Source organism: Carcharhinus amblyrhynchos, chromosome 18 (assembly GCF_965287045.1).
Source record: "Carcharhinus amblyrhynchos chromosome 18, sCarAmb.v2.hapA, whole genome shotgun sequence".
In the NCBI taxonomy this organism is placed as follows: domain Eukaryota; kingdom Metazoa; phylum Chordata; class Chondrichthyes; order Carcharhiniformes; family Carcharhinidae; genus Carcharhinus; species Carcharhinus amblyrhynchos.
Genome location: NC_137341.1, coordinates 4,936,068 through 4,962,282, shown reverse-complemented (window position 1 = coordinate 4,962,282; position 26,215 = coordinate 4,936,068). Strand labels below are relative to the sequence as shown.

The window sequence follows — 26,215 nt, the reverse complement described above, 5'->3', positions numbered from 1 at the left end:
TTCACCCGAGTTGTGCTCCATCTCCCCTGCTGCTGAAAAATCATTAGAATCCTCGCAGTGCCCAAAGAGGCCATTCGGCCCATTGAGTTTGCGCTGACTCTCTGCCAGAATGTCTTACCCGGGCCCTTCCCCGCCCTATCCCCGTAACCCCATGTATTCACCGCAGCTAATCACCTACATATCTAAGCAACGATTTCGCACAGCCAATCCACCTAACAAGCAAGTCTTTCAGACTCTGGGAGGAAACTGGAGTACTGGAGCAAACCCATGCAGACACGGGGAGAACGTGCAGACTCCACACACACACACACACGCTGACCCAAGACCAGAATCGAACCCAGGTCCCTGGTGCTGCGAGGCTGCGCCGCGAAGCCGCAGTGCGAACCACTGTGCCACCCGAAGAAATCATGTACACAGATCTAGAAAGCCCTTTGATGTGAATGTTGGGGAACAGAAACGACTGCACAAACTTGGTTCCTCCTATTATCTGAGGCCATTAGTTTGTTGAACGCAAACCATTAATTTTATTGCACCGGATAAAAGCAAATTACTGTGGATGCTGGAATCCGAAACCAAAAGAGAAAATGCTGGAAAATCTCAGCAGGTCTGGCAGCATCTGTAAGGAAACAAAAGAGCTAACGTTTCGAGTCTGGTTGACCTTTTGTCGAAGCTTTGCCAGACCCGCTGAGGTTTTCCAGCATTTTCTCTTTTGGTTTCAGATTCTAGCATCGCAGTAATTTGCTTTTATTTGGTAATTCCTCTTGCGTTTTGTGTGATTTTTGTTTACCCGTCGCTGCAACTTCCTCATTTTGGCAGATGTATCTGACATCTGCTTACAAGAAGTGACTATTTTTTTTCCTGCTGCGCCATTTCTTTTATCATTTATCTTAATTTTTTCCCTCTCTTATAGTTGTTCTTCGCCCAGTGTGCTTTTCCCCCACTGGGATCGCCTCTGCAAATCTGTAAGTCATTCTCTGGAGGTAAGTGGGGTTACTATAGAGTCGTTATTGGGTGAGATGCACTCTGTATCCACTCATTCATGTAGGATTGCTATGATCAGGGATTTCAGTACGTTTGACTTGGAATCCTTTTTGTTTTCGCTTTCTCCTGGGGATGTAACTGATGGCAATGGCTCCACTTGACTCCAGTTAGAGCCAAAAGGCGTTTTGTGGGCGTGAATTTAAAGAGAGTGTGTGTTAGCTATTTGCCTGAAAAATGTCAGAGTTAAAGAGAGTTGTGCTCCCCGCAGAGTTCTAATGGGGTTTCAGGGATAGGGCCTGGGTGGGATTGAGGTTAGTGCAGACTCGATGGGCCAAATGGCCTCTTTGGGCACCGTAGGGATTCCATGATTCCCCAGCCAGTTCAGGAGTGGGAACCCCAGCTCATCCCTTTTCCCTTTCCAACTAGCTAAATTGGCCACGGACTGGGCGCCAGAGTGGCACAGCAGTTAGATCTGCTGCCTCACGGTGCCAGGGACCTGGGTTCGATTCCGGGCTTAGGTCACTGTCTGTGCGGAGTCTGCCCGTTCTCCTTGTGTCGGCGTGGGGTTTTCTCCAGGTTCCTCCCACGCTCCAAAGATGTGCAGGTGAGGTGGATTGGCCATGCTAAATTGCCCCTCAAGGGTCAGGGAGACTAACTTGTGGGCTTATCCCACCTGGGTGGGATTGCGGTCGGTGTAGACTCGATGGGCTGAATTGCCTCGTTCTGCACTGTAGGATCCTGTGATTCTATGACTTGCTGGTTAGGTTCATTGGCCGTGCTAAATTCTCCCTCGGTGTACCCGAACAGATGCCGGAGTGTGACGACAAGGGGATTTTCACAGTAACTTCATTGCAGAGTTGATGTACATCTACTTGTTGCACTAATAAAATTAAATCAAGACTGAGGAAAGCCAGGCTTGGTGTAATATTAAATCTTTCTGGGTTACCTCCAAGAAAAGCCTTTACCTGCTGGTGAGCATCAACTTATCTTTGGTACAATAGACAGAACCATGAAGAACTGTAAACACGATGGTATTTTGTTGGAATGAAAAGGGAGATTATTGTGGGAACACTGAGCTTGTCAGTCCTTTTGTTCATGCATGATGTACACAGTCCTTTCAGGTCACGCTAACCTTCCTCATGGGGGAGTGGGAAGCGCCTCCTTTTGCTCTAAGCCTCAGATGAGTTTGGAATTTACTGTCCAATGATTTGTCATTCAGGATGACATTAACTCCTCCAGGTGGTGTCATCAGTTCAGTGTTTGCCCCCAGGAGGCCTGCTGGTAAGTCTCATCAGTCTGACAGCACCACAAGTCTCAGGTTTCAGTCCCACACAGCAGTTGTGATGGGCTTTCTGTGAATAACTTAGATATTGTAGGCACAGCAATATGGTCCCTTTTTTCTGTTCAGTCACTTGCCTTTCACAACTAACCTTTTGTCGTTCTATATTAACTATGGTTTTCTCCTCATAGCAGCAGGGTGGTGTGTTTTTTTTTAGTTGAGGTTTATTTGTTCGTGTCACAAGTAGGCTGACATTAACACTGCAGTGAAGTTATGGTGAAAATCCTCTCGTCGCCACACTATGGCGCCTGGTCGGGTACACCGAGGGAGAATTTAGCACGGCCGATGCACCCTAACCAGCACATCTTTCAGACTGCAGGAGGAAACCCACGCAGACACGGGGAGAACGTGCAGACTGCACAGACAGTGATCAAAGCCGGGAATTGAACCAGGGTCCCTGGCGCTGTGAGGCAGCAGTGCCATCGTGCCTGGATGAGTAGTCCAAAAGCTTAGGCCAGTGATTTAGTGATTAGCTTAGGCCAGTGATTAGGCCGGTTAGTTTAACGTCTGTGGTAGGTAAAATGTTAGAATCCGTCATTAAGGAGGAAATTGCGAGGCATCTTGAAGGGAATTGCTTGATAGGGCGGACGCAACACGGTTTCATTAAAGGGAAGTCGTGTCTGACAAATTTACTGGAGTTCTATGAGGATGTGTCTAGGGCAGTGGATAGAGGAGAGCTGGTGGATGTGGTCTTTCTGGATTTTCAGAAGGCGTTTGACAAGGTACCTCACAAGAGGTTATTGCAGAAGGTCAGGGGACATGGAGTTGGGGGTAGGGTGTTAGCGTGGATAGAGGATTGGTTGTCAAATAGGAGGCAGAGAGTGGGGGTCAATGGGTGCTATTCGGATTGGCGGTTGGTGACTAGTGGGGTGCCCCAGGGGTCGGTGCTGGGGCCTCAGCTATTTACCATTTATATAGATGATCTGGAGGAGGGAACCGAGTGCAGGGTGTCGAAATTTGCTGATGACACCAAGATCGGGGGAAAGGCAAATTGTGCGGAGGGTGTGGAGAGTCTGCAGAAGGATCTAGATAGGCTGGGCGAATGGGCCAGGAAATGGCAAATGGAATTTAATGTTGGCAAGTGTGAGGTGGTCCACTTTGGTAGGAAGAATGGTAGGAAGGACTATTACTTACGTGGCGAAAAACTGCAGCAGGCGACGGTGCAGAGGGACCTCGGGGTCCTTGTGCATGAGTCGCAAAAACCCAGCTTGCAGGTGCAGCAGGTGGTCAGGAAGGCAAATGGGATGCTGGCCTTCATAGTGAGGGGGATTGAATATAAAAGTAGGGAGGTCTTGCTGCAGCTGTATAGGGCATTGGTGAGGCCGCAGCTGGAGTACTGTGTGCAGTTTTGGGCGCCGCACCTGCGCAAGGATATTTTGGCCCTGGAGGGAGTGCAGAGGAGGTTTACTAGGCTGATACCGGAGTTGAGGGGATTGAGCTATGAGGAGAGGCTGAATAAACTAGGCTTGTACTCGTTAGAGTTTAGAAGAATGAGGGGAGATCTCATTGAGACGTATAAGATGATGAATGGGATGGATAGGATAGAGGTGGAGAGACTCTTCCCGCTCAAAAAAGACAGTAGGACTAGGGGGCACAGCCTCAAGATAAAGGGGAGGCGGTTTAGAACGGAGTTGAGGAGGAACTTCTTCACTCAAAGGGTGGTGAATCTCTGGAATTCTCTGCCCGTTGAAGTGGTGGAGGCTGCCTCGCTAAATATTTTTAAGAAGCGGGTTGATGGGTTCTTGATAAGAGAGGGGATTAAGGGTTATGGGGAGAGGGCGGGAAAGTGGAACTGAGCCACAACAGATCAGCCATGATCTTATTGAATGGCGGGGCAGGCTCGAAGGGCTAGATGGCCTACTCATGCTCCTATTTCTTATGTTCTTATGATTTGGGGACATGGGTTCAAATCCCACCATGGCAGCTCGTGGAATTTAAATTCATTAATAAATCTGGAATTGAAAACGAGTCTCAGTAACGGAGACTGAGAAAGAATCAGATTTTAAAAAAAAATGCATTCAAGGCATCGCTGGTTGGACCAGCATTTATTGCCCATCCCTCGTTGCCTTTGAGAAGGTGGTGGTGAGCTGCTTTCTGGAATCGCTGCTGTTAGTGAAGGAGTTCCAGGATTTTGACTCTAGCAACAGTGAAGCAACGGCGATTTATTTCCAAGTCAGGATGATAAGTGGCTTGGAGGGGAACTTCCAGGTGGCGGTATACCCAGGCATCTGCTGGTCTTATCTCTCCAGTGGTCGTGGGTTTGGAAGGTGCTGTCTAAGGAACCTTAGTGAGTTCCGGCAGTGCATCTTGTACAAAGAACAACAAAGAACAGCACAGCACGGGAAACAGGACCTTCGGCCCTACAAGCCCACGCCACCCATTTTAACACTGTGAGTGCCTTATTCAAGTCCTCCTTCTACCTATGACTTTTGTCTACCTCTGGTGGACTCCACAATAAAGGGGTGCAAATTTAGGGAATTCTCTGTGCGCCAGATTAAGGGAGATTCAATTCAGGGACAGTTTATTGACACCAATCAGCCCAAAAGCACGTTTTTGGGGTGTGGGAGGAAACTGGAGCACCCAGAGAAAACCCACGCAAGCACGGGGAGAATGTGCAAACTCCCACAGACACCGACCCAAGCTGGAGATCCGACCCGGGTCCCTGTAACTGCACAGCAAACGGTGATAGTCACTGATCTGTCGTGTTGCCCGTCAGTTGGTCCAGTTTTAACGACGTGAAGCACTCGGCAACTCCCGAAGCAACACCCGAGAGCAGCCCTCGCACGACCCACCGCGTGTTTGCCCCTTGTTGGCCATCAAGGCGGACCAAATCGCCTGTGGATGTAAAAAAGGAGGTATCAATAAACATACAACAGACTGTACAGACTATGTAGATGGCACTGTTCAACAGTGGTGGAGAGTTTGAATGTTTGTGGATCCCTGGCGCTGTGAGGTAGCAGTGCTAATCACTGTGCCATATTCAACTGCTTCACCAATGTCCTTCCCTCTATCATATGGTCAGAGGTGGGGGATGTTCGCTGATGACTGCACAATGTTCAGCACCTTTCAAAAAACCTCAAATACAGAAGTCATCCCTGTCCATACGCTTCAAGCCCTGAACGACATTCAGGATAAGTGGCGAGTAACTTATGTGCCAAACAATTGCTAGGTAAGGACCATCTCCAACAAGTGAATCCAACCATTCCACCCCCACCCCTCTTTATATTCAATGGCAATACCATTGCTGAATCCTCACTCCCCAATCAATATCCTGGGGCAGAAAGTGAACTGGACCAACCACTGTGGCTATCTGAGCAGATCAAAGGCCAGGAGTCCTGTGTGACCAGTATCTCCCCCTGGCTCCTCAATATCTGCCTACCATCTACGAGGCACAAGTCACGAGTATGATGGAATACTCCCCCCTTGCCTGGGTGAGTGCAGCTCCAACAACACTCAAGAAGCTCATCACCATCCAGGACAAAGCAGCCCCCCTTGATTGCTACCCCATACACCACCTTAAACATTCATTCTCTCCACCACTGATGGGGCAGCAGTGTGTACCATCTTCAAAAGGCTCCACAGCAACTCAGCAAAGCTCCTTCAAACAACAAAAAACAGCACAGCACAGGAAATAGGCCCTTTGGCCCTACAAACCTGTGCCGCCCATTTTAACACACTAAGTGAGTGCCCCACTCAAGTCCCTCGTCGACACTACCGTCCAACTTCGATTGCACCTTCAAAACAACCTCTATCAACTAGGACAAGATCAGCAGCAGACACAGGGTAACAGCACCATCTGCAAGTTTCCCTCCAAGTCACGCACTGTCCTGACTTGGAAATACATCGCTGTTCCTTCACTGTCATTGTGTCAAAATCCAGAACTCACTGCCCACCAGCACTGTGGGTGTACATACATCACGTGAACCACAAGTGGTTTAAGAATGTAGTTCACCCATCATCTTCTCAAAGGCAATTATGGATGGGCAACAAACTCTAACCTAACCAGTGACACCCGTTCCCTGTGAAAGAATGAAAAAAACTATCTCTTTCTCCAGTTTTGACCTGAAACATTGGTTCGCTTTCACTCTCCACAGGTGCTGAGTGTTCTCGATGTTTTATTTCACGTATTGGGCAATGTAACACACTGAGATACGAGTCTCATGTTTGAGTCAATCTTTGACCAATAATAATCATTTGATGCTGGAATTCATTCTATCACTTTACTGAACAGTTGTACTACATGCTCTGATATGATTTGCCCTGCAAACTGTGTGACCAGTAATTCTCTCAGTGATTGTAATCTGGATTCTTATAACTGGGTGACATATGTCATATGCAGACAATTATGTTGTCCACTGGAGTGCGATGTCAAGGATGTGACAGTGCATATCTTTAGGGATGGCGCGGGAGCACAGCGGTTAGCGCTGCTGCCTCACAGCACGAGGGACCTGGGTTCGATTCCTAGCTTGGGTCACTGTCTGTGGGGTGCTCCGGCTTTCGAAAGACGTGCCGGTTAGGTGCATTGGCAGTGCTGAATTCTCCCGAACAGGAGTGTGGCGACTGGGGGATTTTCACGGCAACTTCGTTGCAGGGTTCACATAAGCCGACCTTTGACACAAATAAACTGAAACTTGGAGTGACTTTGACTCCCTGGCTGTGTGCTGGGATCTTTCTGATCGGTTTTATGCTGCTCTGAGTACATATAACAGTTGTACACAAGGAACTCTGCGATATCTGATCAAGTTGACTATTAATTCAGATTGATCAACGATCAGTCTTTGAATAATCAATCCTCTCGGCCATTTCTCTGGAAACTCAATCAGGCTCCAAGTGTTAACTACGCTGAACTTGTACAAAAATGTGTTTAATCCAAAGATATTGCCCAGGGACCAACACTCTTTAACTTCAGATCTAACTGGTGTTGGCAGTTGACACTTGACTGAGGTTGCTGATAACGTACTGCCTCCCGGACAAAGCCGTTAGAATTTAAGTTCAAATTTTTGAAGCTTAACTTTGAAATTTGATTGGAAAGTTAACATTGTTGAAGAGAGCGAGGTGTTGCTGAAACTGACAGGGTTCTGCCCCCATCAGTCCAAAAATACCTTCTGCGCATCAAAGTTGTGTATGAATTGTAGAATCATTGAATTCCTCCAGTGCAGAAGGAGGCCATTCAGTCTGCACCGACCGCAATCCCACCCAGGCCCTATCCCCTTAACCCCATGCATTTCCCCTCGCTGGCTCCCCCTAATACTAAGGGACAATCCATCCAACTCGCACACCTTTGGAGCGAGGGAGGAAACCCACGCAGAGAATGTGCAAAATGCGCACAGGCAGTGACCCTCACTGGGAATTGAACCCTGGGCCCCTGGCGCTGTGAGGCAGCAGTGTCAACCACTGTGCCACCGTGCCTCCACATCACGGGTGACTGACACTGTGCCATCATGAATTTCAGTGCCAGTGTGGTACCAGGTTTGCGGTGTGTGCCAATGATTGGCCAATTGATTGATAATATCATGGAACTCATACAAATCCATGACCCAACAATTTGATGTACTGTGGTCAGGCGTAAACAAGGACAAAATGGAGAGACGGATGGATAATTTAAAATATTTACACTGACTTTATTTCCTGTGCAACATTTTGGCTTTAACTATAAACGGCAGAGTAAAGATGCTTGTCCCATTGCTTATTCCGATAGGAAGTGAATGGGAAGTGGTTGATGGCTTGTGAAAAATCCACTGGCTCCTGTCCAGTCGCTCGTTCCCGGTCAGGTGTGTGGGGCAACCTGTTCTAATACAGCTCATGTTGGCAGAGGAAGGATTGAGGATAGGGGATCCCTCAACTTTCCTCATCCTTATCCTTCTCCTCCTCCTCTCACTCCGACCAAGAAAAGACAATTTATCTCTTTGCTTCTCTTCACATCCTTGTGGCTCAGGTCTGAGTTAAAATTGCTCATTTGTGGTCAGTGCCTTGGGAAAATGGCCTTCCAGTAGCCCCAGTGAAAGTCCTAGTTGGCGAGACCCAGAGGGCTGAGGGATAAGATAACCGTATAAGATAATGAAGGGGACGGATAGGGAGGAGATAGAGAGATTCTTCCCACTTAGAAAGGAGAGCAAGACTAGACAGCACAGCCTCAAGATAAAGGGGGGGCAGTTTAGATCGGAGTTGAGGAGGAACTTCTTCACTCAAAGGGTTGTGAATCTCTGGAATTCTCTGCCCGTTGAAGTGGTGGAGGCTGCCTCGCTGAATATATTTGAGACACGGGTAGACAGGGGAATTAAGGGTTATGGGGAGAAAGCGAGAAAGTGGAACTGATCCACTTCAGATCAGCCATGATCTTATTGAATGGCGGGGCAGGCTCGAAGGGCTAGATGGCCTACTCCTGCTCCTATTTCTTATGTTCTTCTCACCTGAAAGATGGTAAAATCAATCCTCTGGTGCACAGGGCTGATTTTTCACCTGTTCTCATCGTGACGTTTTCCTGGAACAGGTCGCTGTAGTTTGAGAGGTACTCTCCACAGTGGTTGAGCAGGAGTCTCCCCCAGTCTTAACGCTGCCGTCTTGGATGGATTGTATACAGGGTTGACGTTTGACCACGTTACCAGTGCAGCTTCCTTGGCCGACAAGTCCTGGGGTGGTACTCGAACCCAGAGCTTCCGGCTCAGAGGCAGGGAAACCACCCACTGCACCGTTTGACCGCATGCTCCCTAAATTGCTAAATACTGAATGATAAATACTCGGATGCTGAATATTGCATTTTATTTCCAGAAGGTGGCAGTCTATTCTGCAGTTAGTTTTTCCTGCAAATAAGAAACTTTCAAAACAGCAACAGAAGTGAGGATTTTAAAATCATCCATTGATGATTTGTACAAAGTCTCTTGGAAATGTCACACGTTGATTCGTTTGACACAATGTCTGAATAAGAATGGATTAATGGTGTTGATTTGCCCTGCCTTTTCTCTGCTTTAACTCCTGTTTCACTGAGGTCATTGCTGCAAACACTTCTTCATTCGTTTACACACATGACTTGATCAAAATGACTTTTTCCTTCCAAAATAAAGAAGAGGAAATACATTTTCTTGGACTCACTGGTCTTTAAACTCATCGCTTTGTCGCTAGCAAGATCTGCATCCTTTTTTTTTTAAGCAGCTGGTACTTCTGGTGATCTCCAGGCGAGCTTAAAGTAAAGAGAAACAAAATACCAGAGCCACTGGCAGATGGCAATATTTTGTCTCAAATATTGTGCAGACTTGTGGAAAGGAGGATTGAGATTGGAAAGGTGAGATTGACACCTGGAAAATATCCATGAACATTAAAAAGCTGGAAAACGCTGTCCAGAATTTTACCATGCCCCCCACCGTGGAATTGGAACAGGCGGACGATGGACCTGTCCGTTGGGATTTGACGGTTTCGGGACGAGTCAAGTCCAGCCCAACCAGAGCAATTCCGCCAAATGGTCGACACAAAATGTCAATCAGTCTTTTCCATTTACAACCTCTGACCAATCGACCAACATGAGAGTTTCAGTTTATTTTTCTTTTTGTCATATTCTGTATGTATTTTTTTGAAAGAAGGTATTTAAAATGAAAAAGCGTTCTCTTTCCTTTTGGATTCAAGGCACATTGGAATCGAGACAGATGCTTTTTTTTTTCTTAAGAAGCCTTCATTCTTGTGGGTTCTTCTTTAAATGTGTCTGATATCTGTGACATGCGTGTGTCAGTTATGCGTTTCGACTGGTTCCTCACAAATTTGAGGCAATTCCAAACACGTTTGGGACCTCTCCCATTCATGGGTGGCACGGTGGTGAGCACTGCTACCTGACAGCGTCAGGCACCCAGGTTCGATTCCCGGCTTGGGTCACACTCTGTGTGGCGTTTGCACATTGTCCCTGTGTGTGCATGGGTTTCCTCTGGTGCTCCAGTTTCCTCCTGCACTCCAAAGATGTGTGGGTTAGGTGCATTGGCCATGCTAAATTGCCCCTTTAGTGTCCTGGGATGCATAGGTTCAAGGGATTAGTGGAGTAAATATGTGGGATTAGGGGGAGAGGGCCTAGGTGGGATTGTGGTCGATGCAGATGCGATGGACTGAGTGGCCGCCGCCTTCTCTGTCGGGATTCCATGATATCCTGCCTCAATAAAGTTTGAACCTGAACATGTCCTTATCCTTTGACAAGTATTAATGCCATGGGAGATAACTCTCAATGGGGTAAATAATCCAAATGTTAGCCACCGTTGAGGCTCAGTTAGTAACATCCATGTCTCTGAGTTAAAGCACCAATTGAAAGTGTAACAATCAAGGCTAACACCAACAGTGCAGTGCTGAGGGAGTGCTGCACAGTCGGAGGTGCTGACTTTCAGCAGAGACGTAAACTGACTCCCCTCTGCCTGTGTGAGTGGATATTAAGACACTATGAAAACGATACTGTTTTGAAAAGAGCAGCAGCCTGTCCAAGATTTTTTTAAAAACTTGCTGTGCAGAAAATACCTTCTAATTTAACTCATTCATGGGAAGTGATATCACTGGTTAGGCCAATATTTGGAGGCCATCTCTAGTTATTCTCGAAAAGATAATGGAATGAGCTGTCTTCTTGAACTGTTGCGGTCCACGTTGTGTAGGTACACCCAAAGTGCTGTTAGAGAGAGAGGGAGATCCAGGACTTTGACCCAACGACAGTGAAGGGACAGCCGATATATTTCCAAGTCAAGGTGGTGTGTGACTTGGAGGGAAATTTGCAAATGGTAGTGCTGCCATGAATCCACTGTCCTTGTCCCTCTAGGTGGTAGAGGTTGCAGGAAGTTGCTGTCGGGGGAGCCTTGGTGAGTTCCTGCAATGCATCTTGTAGCTAGTACATCCGACTGCGACTGAGCGTCGATGGTGGAGAGAGTGAATGTTTCTAGATGGGGTAGCAATCAGATGGGTTGCTTTGTCCTGGACGGTGTCAAGTTCCTTGAGCGTTGTTGGAGTTGCGCTCATCCAGTCAAGTGAGAGCATTCCATCTCAATCGTGCCTTGTAGATGGTGGGCAGGCTTTGGGGAGTCAGGAGGTGAGTTACTCGCTGCGGTATTCCTCGCATTTGACCTGCTCTCGCCACAGTATTTACATGGCTAGTCCAGTTCAGTTTCTGGTCAATGGTAACCCCTAGGATGTTACTGGTTGGGGATCCAGTGATGGCAATGCCATTGATTATCAAGGGCTGATGGTTAGATCTCATGTTGGAAATAGTCGCTCGTGCGGTGTTCGTGTTAGTTACCCAGATAAAACATCTCGAAGCGTTAGGTAGACGTGAAAATCAAGCATTTATTTTCTTTCAGCGTTGCATGGTGCAATTTGACTTGTCAGGTGAATCTGATTGCGAATAAGAGGAGCATGTCATTTGATGTAATTTGGGGAGCGTGCAGTGATTAGTTGGATGATGTGCATTGCAGTGGGCTCTGGTGGGGGCTTCTCCAGGTTGGTGCTGGGGATAGAGAAATCCTGCAGCTACTGGAGGCTGGTCAGATTGTCATCCAGCTTCAGTGCCCCGTTCATATTCTCCGAATCCTCCAGGTGAAGTTCTCATCCAGTTCTCAAATTCTGTGTGGATTTCTGGGGCTGCTGTCTGACACAGAAATAGAATCATAGAATCCGACAGTGCAGAAGGAGGCCATTCAGCCTATCGAGGCTGCATCGACCACAATCCACCCAGGCCCTATCCCCGTAACCCCACATATTCACCCCAGCTAGTCCCCCTGACATTAAGGGGCAATTCAGCATGGCCAATGCACCTAACCCGCACATCTCTGGACTTTGGGAGGAAACCAGTGCACCCAGAGGAAACCCATGCAGACACATGGAGAACGTGCCAACTCTGCACAGACGGTGACCCGAGGATGGAAGTGGACCCGGCTCCCTGGCGCTGCGTGGCAGCAGTGCTAAAAACTGTGTCCCCCACCAGGCTTTGCCAGCTCATGTGGGGAGGGTGTCAGAGGTAGTTTGTTGGTACTGTGAATTTGCCCAGGAGTGTCTAAACAGGAACACACATCAAGGACATATCTGGCATGGTAGGAGTAGTTAACTCTGCTGCCTCACAGTGCCAGGGACATGGGTTCAATTCCTGGCCCCGGTCACTGTCTGCGTGAAGTTTGCACATTCTCCCCGTGTCTGCTTGGGTTTCCTCTGGGTGCTCCGGTTTCCTCCCACAGTCCAAAGATGTGCAGGTTAGGTGGATTGGCCGTGCTAAAATTGTCCCTTAGTGTCAGGGGGACGAGGAGAGTAAATGCACGGGGTTATGGGGATAGGGTCTCGGTTGGATTGTGGTCGGTGCAGACTTGATGGGCTGAATGGCCTCCTTCTGCACTGTCGGGACTCTATGACAGGGTAGAATGGTAAAAAGTCTGACAACAGGTTCAAGTCCAACCGATTTGTTTGACAATTATTTACTATCAAATAAACCTGTTGGACTTAAACCTGGTGTTGTGAGACTTGTTACTGCGTTGACCCCAGTCCAACGCCGGCATCTCCACATCAGGGCAGAATGGCACATTGGAGTCAGTTCATTGTGAGTTGAGGCTGGCAGGTTGAGCTCACTGGCAGTGAGAGTGTGCAGTTTAGTGACGCTCCCTGGGCTTTTATTTTTGGCTGCTCCTCTCATTGGGAGCAGTGAAAGGTGAAACCTGGAAACCAGCGGCCAATCAGCTGCCCGGGATCTGTTTAAAGGCTATTATAAAGTGAGTGAGTGAGCCCTGTGAAAGGAGGTGACAGTCACACACACACACACACACAGCCCTGCTCCTGTTATGGAGCCCTGCTCAACTCTGCAGATGTGAAAAAAAATAAAACCCCGCCTGATCAAAGCAACAGGGGCACTGAAAGGGGGGGGTGTTTGATGCCAATTCAGGGCATCAAGAAGTATTTATTTGTATATAACATAGGAAGAAAAAAAAAACTTGAAGATCATTTATTCTGAATTGCAGACCTACCTCTGGGGGTGTTTGTGTGTGTGCACTGGAGGATTTCGGAGCCAGTGTCAGGTGAGGATCTAAAGGCAACAGGTTCATCTGGGCAAGAAAGAACAACAGTTTGCAGGCTGCAAACTCCAGCAGGTTTGGAGAGAGAGAGAGAGAGTGTCAGACACTGGGACTGATTTGAGGAATTGTGCAGAAGATTTTTACATTTCAATGGTATTGAAGGGGATGGAATGTGAGTTATTTTGATACAATTCTGTCTGGTCTCCCCCCGCCCCCCCTTTGTAGTTAGAGACTGTTTAATTATCTGCTACTTATTTTGTAATTTTACAGGTAATATTCCATGTATTTTTAAATTTAAGTTAGTCCTTTGCCTCGCTGTAGTCAATTTGCTGCAGAGAGTCGATTTAATCTTATTTTTGCCCTGGATTCTGAATGCTGTGTTGGATATTTGCATGTTTAGGATTGTGCATTATTATTTTTCCTTCGTGTTTCTTTTTTACCCCCCGCATGTTTGTCCACAGCTCCCTTCGATTTCCCAGTCTTGCAAGTCTTGAGTGAAACGCCTGCTTTGTGTTTTCAGAGTCTGACTGTCAGCGATGCCAGTTCTGACCAGCCCAGAAATCGCCACCAAATTTAAGGAGAACTGGATGATGCTTCACCCGGAGGATCAGGAGAACGTGAACGGGGCGGTGAACCTGGACGACAGCCTGACCAGCCTCCAGTGGCTGCAGGACTTCTCCATCCTCAGCGCCAACCTGGAGAAGCCCCCCGGCGCCCACTGCAAGCCGCATGTGCCAGGCTCGGATGCCCCAGCCTCCCCCCCGGCCGGCGACACGGCCGCCACCGGGATGCCACTCAGCCTGGGCAAGCCCAGCTCCGCGGTGACCGGCACCAAGACCTTGGTGCAGGCTCAGCCGCCCTCCCAGAGCCCGGTGGAGGACGTGGACTACAAGACCAACCCCCATGTCAAGCCGCCCTACTCCTACGCCACCCTCATCTGCATGGCCATGCAAGCCAGCAAGAAGACCAAGATCACCCTGTCCGCTATCTACAACTGGATTACTGATAACTTCTGCTATTACAGGCACGCAGACCCCAGCTGGCAGGTATGAGCAACAAGGCACTCTGCAAACTTCACAGCAACCTTCCTGTTCACTTCAATTTTTTTTTCAAAAATATACTTTATTCATAAAAAAATCTCCAAGTTGCAAACAGTGCAAAAAAAGTCATTTTTACAGTCCTTATACAAAATTACAATCATGACATTTCAAAACTTAAAACTATACACATGCCTTAAATGTTCTTCAATTATGTCAACTTCTCAAATATAGGCTTTCACATGATTGCGGAGTTAGAAAAGCAATTAGAATCTAAATATACATTTAATAGCATATTAAGTACTATCTATATTTGTGTACATTCTTCTATAGTATGTATATCATATGCATATTACTACACCATTTTCATATCCATATTTCAATATTGCTTATACTAAATATACCATTTACTTACATATAAGCGATATATATTTATTTACATATTTATAAACTATTTATATACCACAGGAGTTATTTTAACCATTACATACGCATTTCAATATTATTTATTTACATATAGACTATTCATATTCTATTTATATATTTACAAGCTATATGCCACCATATATATTTTTCAGTACTTTTTTATGCTATTTATGTACAAATCATAGACTATTTATTTACATACTTCGTAGCTATTTATATACCATAGGAATTACTTTAACTATTACATATGCATTTCTATGCTATTTATTGTCAGACTATATATAATATGTATGCAAAATAAATAGCATAGAAATGCATATGTAATAGTTAAAGTAATTCCTGTGGTATATAAATAGCTAACAAATATATAAATAAACAGTATGAAATTGTGTTTGTGTTTATACATAAATGAAATCGTGTGTGTGTGTGTGTGTGTGTGTGTGTGTGTATATATCCTATTTCCTCTGTCTACATTTGCAATGTTTTGACTGGAATTATACTGGGGTGAAGATGACAGTAACGGGTGGATAATGAGGATGGTGTCATCTGTAAATGCTCCCACAATCAGCTTGGTGCTTCACCCACCTTTCAAACTGAACCGAGGATACCCAGAAGTCACGTCATGTATAAAAGCCATAGGGGAGAGCTCAATCAGTGATTCAGCAGCCCACTGTGCTGCTGGCCCTGTTTCTCACCCCAGGATACCAGGACTGTTAAAAGTGTGGATCCTCATAACCGTGTGCCGTTGAGGGTATCCACGGGGCAATAAATGGGTGAAGATGGCGATCAGGCATTCCTCAGCTCCCTGGCTCACTACACAAGCTCAGAGTATTTTCCACCTGATGTCGGATTCAGTGAGATGCAATGTTACTGCCAGGGATCGAATTCAGACATTGATTATTTTTTTCGGTGTTGGCAGGTCACCCGATGTGTTGCTCAGCGTGAAGTATTTTTTTTGGAACAGCTCTTGCCCTTGTTTTGACTGATGATGAATGTGAAAGAGCACATTAGCATAGTTGGCACCCTTTCCTTGGGGAGAAATGGTGGTGGTGGTGGGGGGGATCTCAGTATGCAGGGCCTGACATCACTGTGTTTTGTCTACTGCTGACTTTACTGATTGGTCAGTTAGCAGGACTGTGTCACCCTTGGTCCCCCCCCATTAGCGTTGAGAATGCAATGTGGAAAGAAGATTTATCACACACATTATCCATTAAAACATGGGCCTTGTGTTCATCCCTGAAGAACATTGATTGGGAAAGCAAGTTAACTGGAGCAGTGTAAAATTGCCCCCCTGCTGTGATTGTTAAAGGTTATCGCTGGCAAATGCAGTTATAAATTAGTTTAACTGGAATTATCTTTGGTAACAGAGTTGCCTCTATTCTGTATTTCTAGCCTCTGGGGAGAACAAAATTAAATCAGTATCATGTAGTCAGTGGTATTTTTGTTTAGGCAGGCCTCATGATTGGGACAGGCTTGGAGGGCCGAAGGGCTGTTCTTTGTAAGTTCAGTGGAGAATGCAGGAAAGGCGCCTTCGCCCAGGGAAATGGTTGGGATTGGAACTTTGCTACCACAAAGGGCAGTTGAGACAGAAAGCGGAGATGTATTTCGGGGAAACTGAGATAAGCATGGGAGAGGAAAGGAAATTGAATGATAGAATACTTCAGCACAGAAAGTGGCCATTCAGCCCATCAAACACGTGCTAGCAGTTTTGGTACAGCTATCCATTTCGATCGGTTCTCAGTACTATGAATATTTTCCCATCAAGTATCGGTCTGATTCTTTGATGAAGGTTATTATTAATCTGCTCCCATCACACTTTCAGGCAGTGCATTCCAGATCAGTGTCAGTCTTATCCCTGCTTCCCCTCTTGTATTTTTGGCCGATTACCTTCAATCCCCAGGGACTGAGCCTTCCTCTGTCCCCTCATTTACTCTGCCACAGCCCTTAATGATTTTGAGCACCTTTCTCCCTGAACGTTCTCGGTTCTTAAGGGCAGCCCCTGCTTCTTTTGTCCCCCCGTGGTGGCACAGTGATGAGCACTGCTGCCTCACCGCGCCAGGGAGCTGGGTTCGATTCCCAGCTTGGGTCACTGTGTGGAGTTTGCGCGTTGTCCCCGTGTCTGCGTGGGTTTCGCCTGAGTGCTCCGGTTTCCTCCCGCAGCCTGAAAGACGTGCTGGTTAGGTGCATTGGCCGTGCTAAATTCTCCCTCCGTGAACCCGAACAGTCGCCGGAGTGTGGCTACTCGGGGATTTCCACAGTGACTTAATTGTAATGTCAGCCCACTTGTGACACTAAGAAATAAATTTTAAACAACTGAGGTACACAGTAAGTCGAGCACAGAAGGAGGCCCTTCAGCCCACTGAGCCTATGCCTGCTCTCTGTGGAGTAATCCAATCAGTCTCAAGTTCGTTTCCCTCGAGTCCAGCATTTGAAACCATTGCTCTCTTCCACTGGCAACAAGGCCCAGGTTAATAGCACTCACTGCGGACATTGTCCTCACAACCCCACCTCATCTCTTGTCCAAAACAATGAACTCTGTGTCCACTCGTCCTTGTGTCATCAACCAATGTTCAGTTCATCCCCTCAGCACTATCCCTAAGCCTTTGACTTCCCAAAATTGGCAATGATACTCCAGCTGTGGCCTAGCCAGGGTTTTTAATAACGGTTTTGTTCTCTTTGCTTCATTTGTTAAAACCAAGGACCCAGTGCGTCTCTTTAACAACCTTTTCAAGTTGTCCTCAAGGATTGATCCACGCACTGTCCTAGGTCTCTCTGTCCCTGCACACCATCTCAAATTATAATTGAGTTTATATTGTGTCTCTTTAGTCTTCCAGCCAAAATCAATTACTTCACACTTCGCTGCAATGTACTTCAGCTGCTACCTATTTGCCTATTTCATGGGTCTGTGTCCTCCGGAATTCTCATCCTACTGTTCACAGTGTTTCCTACATTTCCAAGTTTCATGGCATCTGCAAACTTTGAAATGATGTCCCACTTGCCCTTGCCAGATCATTAATATGTCAAAAGATTGTTCCACACTGACCCCTCCAGAGTACGCGACTGCACACATTCCTCTTCTCTGAAAAACAACCGCCCCTCCATTATTCTCTGCTTTCTGTCCTTTAGCCAATTTCATATCCAGCAAGCATTATCCCTTTAATCTCATGAGCTTCTGCTTTGCAAGAAGTCTATTATATAGATTGTAGATTGTATTGGCAAGACAAATGATCTTTTCGACGCCTATCTATACGACATCAACTATGCTACCCTCATCAACCCTCTCTTGTTATTTCGTCAAAGAACTCAAGTTAGTGAATGGACAATAGGGTTAAATGAAGCCAAATGGGAAGGGACTCGTGTGGAGTATTCACTAACATAGACCAAGTGTACCAAATTTCTCTGTTGTTGTTTTATTTAATTCCGTGGAACTCTTGTTTCTCATTTCTCTCTCTTTCTCTCTCTCCTTGGCATAAAAACGGACATAATACATTGTTGACACAGTGAGTTTTAATGTTGACCAGTATTCAATTTCCATGCAAGTTTTGCAAACCTTCAGGCAAAAAATTGAAATGAATTCTTATCCGTGTTTAAATTGGTCACACTGTTTTGATGTTGTTTGTGAATAGGCAGCTGAACAGGAGGAATATTGTAGGATATTATCCTGTGGGCATATCCACCCTGGGGAAAATCCCGAGGGGAATTTCAGTGATTTCATGGAAGCCTACTTGTGACACGAATAAATGAACTTTAACAAAAACTTTGAAGCTTATGAATTTTAAAACTGAACGTGAGGAGTATTGTAGGATATTAACCTCTGGACATATCCATCCTGCACAGTGTGATAAATTAATGGGCTCCATATCATCAAAGCTCAGAGTCTAGCTGTTAATAAGAAGCATAAAAGACAATGGAAACTGCCACTTAATCATACTTGCGTGTGCTATGCCATGGGCAGCACGGTGGCACAGTGGTTAGCACTGCTGCTTCACGGCTCCAGGGGCCTGGGTTCGATTCCCGGCTCGGGTCACCGTCTGTGTGGAGTTCGCACATTCTCCTCGTGTCTGTGTGGGTTTCCTCCGGGTGCTCTGGTTTCTTCCCACAGTTGAAAGATGTGCGGGTTAGGTTGATTGGCCATGCTAAGAAATTGCTTCTTAGTGTCCCCTTAGAAATGTGTAGGTTAGAGGGATAAGTGGGTACAATATGGAGGGATATGGGGGTAGGGCCTGGGTGGGATTGTGTTCGGTGCAGACTCAATGGGCCGAAGGGCCTCTTTCTGCACTGTAGGGTTCGATGATCTATGACCTACTAACCGACTAAGTCGGTATGCAGATGCAGCGCGTAATAAAAATGGCAAATGGGATGTTGGCGTTTAATGGAAAAGAACAGGAGTATTAAAGTACAGAAGTGTTTTCGTAATTATTTAGGGTGTTGGTGAGACCACATTTGGAGTACTGTGTCCAGTTTTGGTCTCTTAATTTGAGGAAAGGATGTGGTGGCGTGAGAGGCAGTTCAGAGAAGGTTCACCAGACTGATTCCGGGGATGAAAGGGTTGATGCATGAGGAGAGATTAAACATGTTTGTGTCTATACTCGCTGGAGTTTAGAAGGACGAGAGGGGATCTGATCGAGGTGTATAAAATTTAAAAAGGGATTGATAAAGTAAACGTAGACCAAATGGGGCAATCTTGGACAAGAGGTTTAAAATGGAGATGAGAAGGAGCTACTTCTCACAGAGGCTAGTGAATTTGTGGAACTCGCTGCCCCATCGCGCAGTGCAGCCTGAATCATTGACTGGTTTCGAGAAAGAGAAAGATAATTCTCATTAAAAACTGGGTAAATGGCTATGGGAAACAGGTGGGGAGGTGGGTTTGAGACCAGGGAGGGATCAGTCAAGATTTGATTGAATGGCAGAGCAGGGTTGAAGGACTGAATTTGCCTATTTCTGCTCCTTCGTTCCTATGTTCCTAACTTACGATTCAGTACTTCCATTTTTAACTTTGTTTTCTTGCGCCATCCAGTCACACAACAGTAATGGAGCTTATGTGAAGTGATGATGGAGGAGACTTTTCCTTTGACATAGCTACCTATGAACCTCAGAACTAGAGAGCACAGCCTCAAGATAAGTGGGGGGGGGGGGGGGGTGCAGTTTAGATCGGAGATCGGAGTTGAGGAGGAACTTCTTCACTCAGAGGGTGGTGAATCTCTGGAATTCTCTGCCCGTTGAAGTGATGGAGGCTCCCTCGCTGAATATATTTAAGTCACAGATTGATGGATTTCTGATAGGGGAATTAAGGGTGATGGGGAGCAAGCGGGAAAGTGGAACTGATCCACTTCAGATCAGTTGTCATCTTATTGAATGGTGGGGCAGGCTCCAAGTGCTAGATGGCCTAGTCCTGCTCCTATTTCTTATGTTCTTATGTTCCCATTCCTGGATGCTTTCACCTGCCTCTGTTTCCCAATCTCAGGCTGTTTTGTTTCAGGTTAGAGAGGAAGGGAACACCTGTTCTGAGAATTATCCATTTTCCTTTCCTGCCATCCTAAAGGTACTTTCCTTTTTCTTCTTGTGACTCTTTGGATGAAGAGAGTGGACAACCTGGCACCCCCATCCCAGGCCTATGCCACAGTCACTCTTTAGCTGTTTAGGTGGATTGACCGTGCTAAACTCTCCCTCAGTGTACCCGAACAGGCGCCGGAGCGTGGCGACTAGGGGATATTCACACTAACTTCATTACAGTGTTGGTGTCAGCCTTTTGATGACAATAATAAATAAACTTCCACTTTAGGAATACAGTATTATCCGGGGGACCGCTTGACTATCAATGGTAGACCATATATTGCTCCCAAACTTAACTTGAAACTGAGCTTTATCCTAAGAAACCTCTGACATAATTTTTCAAGGAAGATTTTACACTGAGGAAAGTATTCTTGTTATTTCACACCAAACTGGAGGAGAACGTTGTCATTTCAAAAAGCAGTTTGGATTTGGTCCAGGTTTGATTTTGTGGTTTGTAATTGCATCCATCTCCAGTTGCGGGGTTGGTATTACGAAGGGTTAGTTGCTAAGAAATCATGTTTAGCGTTTCCCATTTGATCTCCTGTGTTTTGCCAGAACTTGGATTTTATTGGGTTCGCTTCATCTGCGCTAACATCAGTGTGTGCATGGGCGAGGAGAGCATCACAGACTGGTGTAGGAACTTGTAACATTCAGGAGATAATAGGATTCTGTTCTGTTTCCCCAAGGTGTTGGGTAAATATACCATTTTTCTGGAGCAATAGCTTAATAATCTGCACCTCGGATTGTCGGGAATATCAATGTAAATCCGCAATCTTGGCAGCTAAGCTGCTGGTGGATAAGTCTGAAGCAGTGTGGGTAAACTACATTATCGTGCATATGTATCTAGAACTGGAATCACTCCAGGACTGCAGTGGTGATTCAGCATTTTAACTTTGCTGTAAGCCGCGATTTTGGCACGTACTTTTTGTTCTGAATTCCAAATAGTACAACTCTATAACACCATCTCATTTTTCTGGTGATTGTATTTTTGTGGGGTGAAGGATTTGAAGAGTACTGAGGAAGAGTCCTAATGGGGACTGAGCTGTACTTTAATGGAGAAAGTTTCTTAAAGGCATACATTTGGCCATATCTCGATTTATGGTAAATACAGACTGCTGCCTCATCGGGACCCGGGTCCAAAGATGTGCTGGTTGGAGGGATTGGTCATGGTAAGTTGCCACCTCGTGTCAGGGGGACTAGCTAGGGCAAATGTATGGGATTGTAGGGATAGGCCCTGGGTGGGATTGTGGTCAGCGCAGACTTGATGGGCTGAATGGCCTCCTTCTGCAATGCAGGATTCTATGATTCTATTCCACTCTGGCCTTGGGTCACTGTCTGTGTGGAGACTGCACGTTCTCCCCGTGTCTGTGTGGGTTTCCTCTGGGTGCTCTGGTTTCCTCCCACAGTTCCAAAGATATGCAGGTTAGGTGGATTGGCCACGCTAAATTGACCCTCAGTGTCTCAAGCTGAGTAGGTTGGGAGGATTGACCATGCTACATTGCCCCTCAGTGTCTCAAGATGTGTAGGTTAGGAGGATTATTGGGGTAAATACATGGAGTTACAGGAATAGGGCCTGGATGGTATCCTGTTTCGGAGAGTCGGTGTTGACTCGATGGGCCGAACGGTCTCCGTCTGCACTGTCGGGATTCTATAACATACAACCTACACTGATCCTTTCTGAGTTATTTCCAATGGTTCTGCTCGAGTTTCAGTAATTTTGTTTTGTTTTTCTATTTGCCCCACCCCCAGCAATTTTGTCCCTCTCTCCTCTTGTTTGGTGAGGTATCACTGGCGTTGGCTATCCTCTGGCACCATATCCAAGTGGCCATTAAGGCCAACAGGACTATTAAAGACACAGCAATCCAGTCCTGTGCCCAGCCAAAGCCGGCGGAAGTTGAAAAGGATGACCAGACAGTTATCAGGAGCAGGATCCCAACCTGACTTTCGTTTTGACAAAAGTACTGAGCTCGTGGCAACATCGGGCGGCACGGTAGCACAGTGGGTTAGCACTGCTGCTTCACAGCTCCTGGGACCTGGGTTCGATTCCAGGCTCGGGTCACTGTCTGTGTGGAATCTGCACATTCTCCCCGTGGCTGCGTGGCTTTCCTTCGGGTGCTCCGGTTTCCTCCCACAGTCCAAAGATGTTGATTGGCCATGCTAAAATTGCCCCTGAGTGTCCTGAGATGCGTAGGTGAGAGGGATCATAATATGTAGGTATAATATGTAGGGTTTTGGGGTCGGGCCTGGGTGGGATTGTGGTTGGGTGCAGACTCGATGGGCCGAATGGCCTCTTTCTGCACTGCAGGGTTTCTTTGTTTCTTCCCATCTGTATTTCCATCCTGACCACCATTAACCAACTTGGCGCAAACATCTTGGAGAGTGGGACTTACTGGATACGCTTTGCAAGTATTTTGGGAAGAATGGCTTTAGAGGCCAAGTCTCTACGAACAAAAATGTCAGGACATGAGCAGTTTCCTTTGCACGTGTGACTGTGCAGTGGAGTTACCTGGTTAATGGTGAAATGTCTCCCTGTGTTCGGAAGCGTTGTGTTCCATCCCATTTCTCCAGTTCTCGCTATCGTCTAGTGGGATCCACTTGGTCGGCTCCGTAGGCCTAGCTGTCCCGGTATCAAAGGCCAAGTGATGTGGGCACTCTCCTGCTCAGACCTCGGGGGCGAGATTCTCCGCTCTCACCAGCCCCCTCACCCACTCCGCAGTGTGTTTCTCGGCTGTGTACCGTTGGCCAGCGGTGGGATCATCTGCTGTCCAATCCACACTGCTTGGAAACCCATGGAGGGGATTTACCAATACTGGAATCAGAAGATCCCACCAACAAGAACAGCCAGAAGATCTTGCCTCAGATTTTTTGAGCCATTTAATTTTTTTTATATAAGTGTCACAAGGAGGCTTACATTAACACTGCAGTGAAGTTAGTGTAAAAATCCCCTAGTCGCCATACTCCAGCGGCTGTACGGATAGACTGAGGGACAATTTAGTGTGGCCAATGCACCGAACCAGCATGTGTTTTGGACTCTGGGAGGAAACTAGAGCACCCGGAGGAAACTCATGCAGACATGGGGAGAAGTGCAAACTCCACTCAAACAGTGACCAAAGAGCTGGGAATCGAACCCAGGTCTCTTGCACTGAGGTAGCAGTGCTGACCACCGTGCTGCCTACTTGTCTGCCGAGCTGATGGAGGGGAGCAAAGGGGGAGGGGCTGGTTTTGGGAAGGGCGAAAGGAATAATGCAGTGGGTGGAGTCTGAAGAATTGGGGTGGGAGTTCGCGGGCAGAGAGGTGGGTGGGTATGGAGGGATGAGTTGAGAAGGGGACGAGGATCGGATTGTAGCATAATGGGGTGGAATCTTTGGGATATGGAGTAGTTTGGGTTGGCGGGATCCGGTCGCAATGGAGTTGGTGTTTTCGGGGCAGGGAGTGAGGTTGCCAGTTATGGGGTAGAGTTAGGATTATAGGGTGGGATTGGAGGGATGGGGCAGAGGGAGGGGAGGAGAAGATTGTAAGAGTGGAGTTGGGGGTGAAGGATGAGCGAAGAGGATGGGAGCCGAGTGGGCAGGGTAGAAGGGAGTAGAATGACTTGAATTTGGGATCGGTGATTGAATCTGAAATCAGAATGATCGTCCAAACTGCATCCACTGAGCCCAGGTTTCTAGCCTTTAAAAAAAGGTTTTATTTGGTGCGTCCTGTGAGAATTTTGTACGCACAATAGTTGCTGGATAAATCCTACATCACAGCCAGAAGTTCTATTAATATCAAACTTGTGAAAATGAATGGGAGTATGGAGTGAAACTTCCTGGTGTTACATCCCTGCAGCAATTGAAGCTTCAGTATCTTCATCGTTGACTGGTTTGAATTTATTCTGTGGTAGAGTCATCTTACAGCACAGGAAGAGGCAACTCAGCCCATCAAGTCTGTGCCAGCAGTCTGCAGAACAATCCAGTTCATCCCACTCTGCAGCTCCATCCCCATATCCCTGCCAGTTTATTTCCTTGGGTTGTCCGTCCAATTTCCTTTCGGAAGCAGGTTCCAGGCCAGTACCCCTCGCTGCGTGAGAATGCTCTTCCTCACGTTCCTCTGAACCTCTTAGCCGAAGCCTTAAATAAGCACATCCCGGACCTTGTGACGGGAATGCTTTTCCTTCCTCCTGTCCACCTCGATCAAATCTTTCCTCAATCTCCTTTACCCCAAGGGGAACAACCCCAGCTTCTCCCTAACCCTTACCGTGTAGTTAAAACTAACGCCTCTACTTTCTCAGAAGACTAAGGAAATTTGGAATGTCGGCTTCGACTCTCGCCAACTTTTACAGATGCACCATAGAAAGCATTCTTTCTGGTTGTATCACAGCTTGGTGTGGCTCCTGCTGTGCCCAAGACTGCAAGAAACTACAAAAGGTCGTCAATGAAGCCCAGTCCATCACTCAAACCAGCCTCCCACCCATTGACTCTGTCTACACTCCCCGCTGTCTCGGCAAAGCAGCCAGTAAGGTCCCCACGCACCCTGGATGTTCTCTCTTCCACCTTCTTCCTTTGGGAAAAAGATACTTAAGCCTGAGGTCACGTACCAGCTGACCCAAGAACAGCTTCTTCTCTGCTGCCATCAGACTTTTGAATGGACTTACCTTGCACGAAGTTGATCTTTCTCTACACCCTAGCTGTGACTGTAACATTACATTCTGCACTCTCGCCTTTCCTTCTCTATGAACGGCATGTTTTGTGTATATACCACGCAAGAAACAATACTTTTCACTGTATGTTAATGCACGTGACAATAATGAATCAAAAAATTGCTCGTCCCTGGAGCAGTTCTGGTGAATCTCCCTCCGCACACTCGCAGGGTCCCTGCCATCCTTCCTAAAGTCAGGTAGCCAGAACTGGATGTGATTCGCTCGTTACGATCACACCAGAACTTTAGAATTCTTCGGTATAATTTCCCTACTTTCATACTCGATGGACAGGATTTTCGGTGTAACTCACCACGTCCTTCACAGTGGCGGAGGCAGCCCCGCCGTTGGCTGGCAGTGGGATTTTCCGTTCCCACCGGTGTCAATGGGGGATTCCTGTTGAACACACCCTTCCGTGCTGGGAAACGGTGGAGATGTCGACAGGACTGGAAGATCTCAACGGCATGAGCAGCTGGAAAGTTCCGGCCAATGTCTCTGTTAATGAAGCCTGGAATTCCATAGACTTTGCTAACCACTCTCTCTCTCACTCATTATCTCCTGCACTTGAACCCGCAGGTCCCCCTGTTCCTGCGCACTCCTGTGCCATTAAATTTCTACTGCCTTCCCCTATCCCTCCTGCTTCGCACGTCTCTTGTATTAAATTCCATCTACTACCCGTTCTGCCAGCTTATGCGGCAGTTAGTTGGTATCATCCTGACCGTTTGCCGCACCTCCAAGTTTGGCATCATCAGCAAATGTTGAAATTTGACCTCTTCGTTCGGAATATATAGCATCGTGTTCTCAATCTTCGGTTCCCCGTGGAGACCGGTAACTTTCTAAAAACAAAATAGCCCCCCAACAGCAATGCAAAGGAAGCCATCCCTGTTCAAAAATTTTATTCGAACAAGCCAAGTCAAATCAACACAATTTAAACATTAAGCAACAGATATTTCAAATAAAAAGGGAAATTTTGCTTTGGTAGTCGATACAAATGTGTTATCACGTTGTTACAAGCACTTGCCTGAGTTCCCACACAAATGTGGGACCAGGTGCAACCTATGTTGGACTTGATTTGATTTATTATTGTCATCTTTTTGCTATACAGTGAAAAGTATTGTTTCTTGCGCACGATACAGACAAGCGAAGGAAAGGAGAGAGTGCAGAATGTAGTGTTACGGTCATAGCTAGGGTTTGGAGA

At 46.7% G+C, this 26,215-nt stretch overlaps 1 protein-coding gene across 2 annotated transcripts in view; it reads left to right on the top strand.

Annotated features, from left to right (window-relative positions):
• Positions 1 to 13,140: 13,140 nt before the first annotated feature.
• foxj1b (forkhead box J1b) overlaps positions 13,141 to 26,215 on the top strand; it is a 32,580-nt gene continuing 19,505 nt past the window's right edge. Inside the window, exons 1-2 of one of the 2 annotated variants that reach the window (XM_080206288.1) lie at positions 13,141 to 13,329; positions 13,847 to 14,372. In XM_080206288.1, coding sequence (XP_080062414.1) covers positions 13,863 to 14,372 — 510 coding nt within the window. In that variant the 5' untranslated portion in view covers positions 13,141 to 13,329; positions 13,847 to 13,862. Of the gene's footprint in view, positions 13,499 to 13,846; positions 14,373 to 26,215 lie in introns of both variants that reach the window. The other variant, XM_080206287.1, reaches the window with a different exon arrangement.